The sequence below is a fragment of the Gavialis gangeticus genome, unplaced genomic scaffold, assembly GCF_001723915.1.
Source record: "Gavialis gangeticus isolate Ggan-Ray unplaced genomic scaffold, GavGan_comp1, whole genome shotgun sequence".
Lineage (NCBI taxonomy): Eukaryota > Metazoa > Chordata > Crocodylia > Gavialidae > Gavialis > Gavialis gangeticus.
This window is the reverse complement of record NW_017729014.1, coordinates 77704-83104: the sequence shown is the minus strand read 5'-3', so window position 1 is coordinate 83104 and position 5401 is coordinate 77704. Positions and strand designations below refer to the sequence as shown.

The 5401-nt window shown below is 45.7% G+C and overlaps 1 protein-coding gene across 2 annotated transcripts in view; it reads right to left on the bottom strand.

The window, feature by feature from the left end:
- UTS2 (urotensin 2) overlaps nt 1-4091 on the bottom strand; it is a 7825-nt gene extending 3734 nt beyond the window's left edge. The window contains exons 1-2 of one of the 2 annotated variants that reach the window (XM_019512045.1): nt 3967-4091; nt 501-614 (exon numbers count right to left, since the gene is read on the bottom strand). In XM_019512045.1, coding sequence (XP_019367590.1) covers nt 501-614; nt 3967-4069 — 217 coding nt within the window. In that variant the 5' untranslated portion in view covers nt 4070-4091. The remainder of the gene's footprint in view (nt 1-500; nt 615-3966) is intronic. The other variant, XM_019512046.1, reaches the window with a different exon arrangement.
- Nucleotides 4092-5401: the final 1310 nt, after the last annotated feature.

The window sequence follows — 5401 nt, the reverse complement described above, 5'->3', positions numbered from 1 at the left end:
GGGGCAGGGGCTTTGGGTGGGGGGTAAGGGGCACAAGCAGGGTATCCTGCCATGTACCCCCTGCCCTTGTTTTGTTTTTCTGGCATGTTGGCACTCTAGCACCTTCCAAGGTAGGCATTGTGTTTTTTTTCGGCACTCTGGCCAAAAAACATTGTCTACCCCTGTTCTAGGTAGTCAGTGAGTCCTCCCTGAGTTGAAATGTCCCTGCCTGGGGAGGTTTGAGTGGTCCGCAGATAGTGATCATTGGTGGCACCATGCTCTGGAAAGATTATTTCTCTCTGCTGTGAGTGGAGGGTATTCAAAGGGGCTGGGGACCTTTTGCTGGGATTGGCAGCTGACCTTGATACCAGAGCACTTTGAAGCTTTGCTCAGCAAAATGTAGCCAATCCCTGATGACTGCTAACAAGTTTCTCCCAGAGGCCCCTGTCTGCAGCCTGCATGCTGTGGGCATTCCTGAGTGCCTGGGGTGCGTCCATGTAAATAGGGTAGGTCAGTCCTACCTGTTTTGCTATCCTCGTTCTGTGCATCCAGGAGCCCCTGCAGGGTCTGCAGCAGGGACGCTCTCCCCAAGGCATCTAGTCGCTCCAGGGTTAATTTTGAATTATCATCCTCTGCTTTTGAAAAAGAGACATGAAAGGGAGCAGTCAGAGCCCAGGTGTGTCATCCCTGCTTTGTTATGGGTCATGTGCCACTGACTAGCCAGTTAACTGGTTGGCTACCATGGGTTCTTATATCTGCTGAATTACATCATCTCTATATCAGCCAGCTAAGTGATTGTATGTACTATGCATGTGTGTCAGACTTTCCTACAAATGCCTGCCATATTTGAATGAAATGTTAAACATTTCTCTTTCAATCAGAAAAATAAATTGTGGAGATGTGCGGAGAGGTGGCAGGTTGGCTCAGAAAGTGATTATAGAATATGAAAGTTCTAGCTTGTAGGTTTCTAGACTGAATCCATCAACATTCATTAGCAACCAAATGTACTTTCCATTAGTTTTCTTTGTGGTAGCCTATGTAAAATGAATTAACTTCAGTTTACCCTAGTAGAGGATGTATTCCCTGCATCCATTTCTTTAACTACTTATTTTGTCCCATCCTCACAATAGTGTGCATCTGTGTATTAAGACAGAAGTTCAGGTCCAAGACTGGTTAACCTGGTCCATTTTATGAATATTAAATGCAATAAAATCTTGCAAAGATAGGAAATTATACCTATAATTAGACTTCATGGTGCATTTTCCTTATAGCTCTCATTCTCAGTATGTACTGTGACAGATGTCACTAATCTTTCTGAAATAATAGGTCACTGGGATCAGATGGGATTGATTTTTATTTACACAGAGAATTAAAACAATTGGGTGAGGAATGGTTCATCTCTCCAGGCAAGTTGCCAGGAAGAAGCCTTGCTGCAAATGGCATGCTTTATGAGCTAATCATATCTTGTCAAGATGGGCAGCAAATTACATCTTTGCAAACAATAGTAGAAATTCAGAAGAGTGGGAAATGAATCTGGGTTGATTAGTAAAATCTGACGGGCTAGAGCAGGGGTTTTCAAACTTTTTGGGTCAGTGTACACCCAGCGGCTGGATGCTGCGACCTGCCCCTGCCCCCCCATATCTGGCCTGGTGAGCAGCATCTGAGTGGGATGGCGCATGGTGGCACTCCTTCCCTAGAGCAGCATTTCTCAACTCATAGGTCACAACTCAAGTGGGTCACAAGAATATATGAAAGGGTCATGAACAAACTTTAAAAATGGATCAACAAGCTTTAAAAATGGATTATCCTTTAAAGGAAAAAAACATGGAAACTATGGCTTCTCCCTTGCAGGCTGTTAGAGTTCCAGCCTGCTAGGGGCTGCTTGGGGCCCCCTATGTCCCACACGCCCACCTCCTGTCCTACATACTGGGGGGCTGGGAGTAGGGGGCAATGGGGTTGGGAGTGAGAAGCACTGGGCTGAGACTGGCCATCGATGTTTACAGACGGGTCCAGGTACAAAAAAACTTGAGAACCACTGGGATAGAGGAGAGTGATCCTGAAACCAATCCTGAAGCTCTTGAAAGGGTACCAGAAGCAAACTACAGGCAACTGGAAGACTTCCCACCTCATTTCCATTGGCTGTTGGAAAACTTTGTTTATGAAGTTTTAAAGGAAATTTCTTGACAGAACTGAAGGCTGTTTTTTTCTCATTAATTATATGAAGGGATAGTTGCAGATGACATTGGAAAGTTTAAGAAATTAATCTGTACATAAGGCAGGATTTTACCTCCTTGTGTTGTATGAGGAGACATAACATATTTATTCCTCACCTCCTTATAGCAGTGATGGCAGATAATGTTGGTTTGAGAAGTGTACCGGACTCCCCCAGCATCCCGGCATGCTCTCGGGGCTGAGCGGGGCTCTCCGCTCCACAGCAAGACTAGCCTCTCCTCTCTGCTCCCTGGCTGGAGCTCGGTATAGACTGCAGGCACAGCAGGGTCTGCCTGGCTTCCCCCTGCCCTACCCCCACCCCCTCGCTGCTCAACCAGGGATCCTCCACTCCCTCCCATCTCCCACAGTACAGACCCCAGCATCACGGACCCTAGGCATGTGGTATGCTAGCTAATGCTGAGAAGTGTCTCTAAGAAGAGTTTGATCTAATGGAGAGAGACTGTTGTTTTGCTGATGGGGTGATAAACACTGTTTTATCAGCCTGTGCTGGCTTGCTTGCCTGTCAGTTTGCTGCAGAGAGGCAGATTGAAAAGTTCTGTATCATCAACAGGTGCATGCACTGCAGACTTCCACCTTGCCTTAGTGCTAGCAGGGGGCTGGTAACACTCCTGCTCCTTGAGTAGCCAGGGGGGAAAAGCCTTGGATGGTACAGGCAGACCTACCTAATCAGAAGTCCTGCCAGGGCCTGGCCACGCCCCCCTCAGTTCAGCCCTATGGAAGGGAAGGGAGGGCTGCTCTACCCACCCCCTCCCAGCTTCTAGCCTGAGCCACTGCAGGCATGTTCCTGAATTTCCTCAATCCAGAGAGAATGTCTGTCTCATTGCAAACTGGTTCAGCCTAGCCAGTTTACACTAAGCTGCAAAGATTGAATCAATTCAGGCTCAGACTTTTTGAATGTTTGTCTCTAGCCCAGAAGAACAGCAGCATTTAAGATCCAGAGTAGGTCATTGTGGTCCCCTCTGCCTAGGCAGTTCTGTGAGATCACTTAGGTGCTGTTCTGTAGCACTCCCTGTTCTGTGATTCCTGAGCCCCAGGAAATTGCTCAGCCAGTACTGCTCTGCCTCTGACTGTGGCAATGTCTCTCTTCTAGTTCTGGACCCCCATCCCCTTGTCCTGAAGCCTCTGTGTCCTGACCAGTGGTATTCCTGCTCTCCTAAGTCTTGGATTTCCAAGCAGCAGTGCTTTCCCTAACTAAGCTAAAAAGGGTCCACAGTGCTTGCAAACACCCAGGAGGCAATAAACGTGAGATTACCAGACCCATTCTCATTACTGTCTTAAGCCAGATTTTTGTACCCTCCTGATTATTGTTTCTGTGAGTGATGGCTGTGGCAACTAGATTTCTAGATAATTTAACTTTAAAAGTGACTGTAACAAGCAGCAATCTTTAAAGTGCAGCCAGAGAGCTGCTCATTCTGGCAGGAAACTTCCAATAGAGAATCCCAAATCTCCTCAGTGTTTTTGAGACAGAAGCTGTATGTGCCAGCTCACGTTCAGCATGGCAAAGTACAGACAGCTTGTGCTCAGGGCCTGAAGGCTGTAGCAAAGGGTGGTTCATGCACCCAGTGTCTCAATTCCATGAGGACACATACCCAGTATTGGTTCCCGTTGTGCCTATGGCATCATGAAGAAATCTGTACTGCTTTTCACAGTTGAGGAGCCCAGATACAAAGAGCCCCTTCTGAGTGAGAAAAAAAAATCTGTCTGGTCCTCTGTCCCTTACTAGAATACTGACCACAAAAAAGAAAAGGAACTTACCCGAGAGCTGATAGGACATCTCACTGAAGTCCCTGATGGGAAGAGATGAGAGAGGACAGGACAGGCTGATGATAATGAGCCAGCAGAATACCAGCCTGTGCATTGTTGCTGTTTTAAGTAGTTAGTCTTTGTCGACCCCTATAGTACAGAACTCTTGTCTGACTGGTGCAGTTTCACCTATTATATAGCTGCTCATGACCTCATAAATATCATCATTCCCCCAAACCAAAAAAAAAACATCCAATGAATTTATTGCCTGTGATCCTGAATGGAAACCTCTTTGCATTGATGTAATTTTTCAAGGTTCATAGACAATAAATTTACTGTCGTGTTGCAAGGTGTACAAAGTGGATATTATATCAAACCCAGCACAGTCAAGTTTATAAATCTGGCATTCAAAAAAAAGTAACGTCCAGTTATAAATCACAAGCTAACGAGAGGGTCAGACATTGGTTTGAAATGACCAGGGCAATGAGACAGCTGATTTATGAGCCTTTGCAGGCTTGACGCAGCACATCTGATATGAACTGTGCTTCTTTTTTTCTGTTGTGAAGTGGATGGATGAGTTGTCGTGTTGTATTTGGGGTTCTTGTGCCAGAAGAATGAGAATAGGGGGGATTGAAACTTCTACTCATTTTGTTTGCAAAGAAAAGTTGAGTTGTGTTTAAGATGTTTTTCTTAATATTTTTCCTGTAGCATTTCATTTCTGTTTATTTGTGAAGGCCTCTTCCAACGTTGCCCTAGAGAGTCACCTTGGCAGTGAGTGTGCAACTTTCATCTTTTACAGTTCAGTGGAGACTAACTCAATACGTATAAACACATTTGGGTCCATGTTAAATGCAGGTCCCTCGCTGACCTGTAAGCAGGCCTGGCCCTTTCCACTCTCATTTCTCCCATTTCCCTCATCAGAAGGAGCTTGCTAGTCCATGTATGAGGTCATGGGCTAAGTTAACTTTCCTTTTCTTTTTTTAAAGCTTAGATGGTGGTGACTATGCATAACAAGCCTCCTCATAACTTTATTCTGTGGCTTCCACCATCCATCATTTCTCCTTGCAGTCACACCTGTCATATCCATCCTAAATTGTGAACTCCTCTGGGAAGGGATAAGTCCTTGTTGCCTCTGTAAAGCACCAGGCACATTCATATACAAGTTTTCAATCATAAATTGACATGTGTTTTTGGTGCATATGGCTTGTTTTAGATGATCTTGAGGACACACGTTCTATAGCCTTTTGTGATTCAGTCAGCCTCTCATAGTTGTTAGGGGATGGAAGGGACCTTACAGATAATTGGGTCCAGCCCCCCTGCACATAGGCAGGAAAGACTGCTGGGGTCAGATGACCCCAGAAAGATGGGCATCAAGACACTTTTTGAAGATCACCAGGGTGGGTGACTGTACCACCTCTGGGGGCATCCTGTTCCAAACACTTGGCAT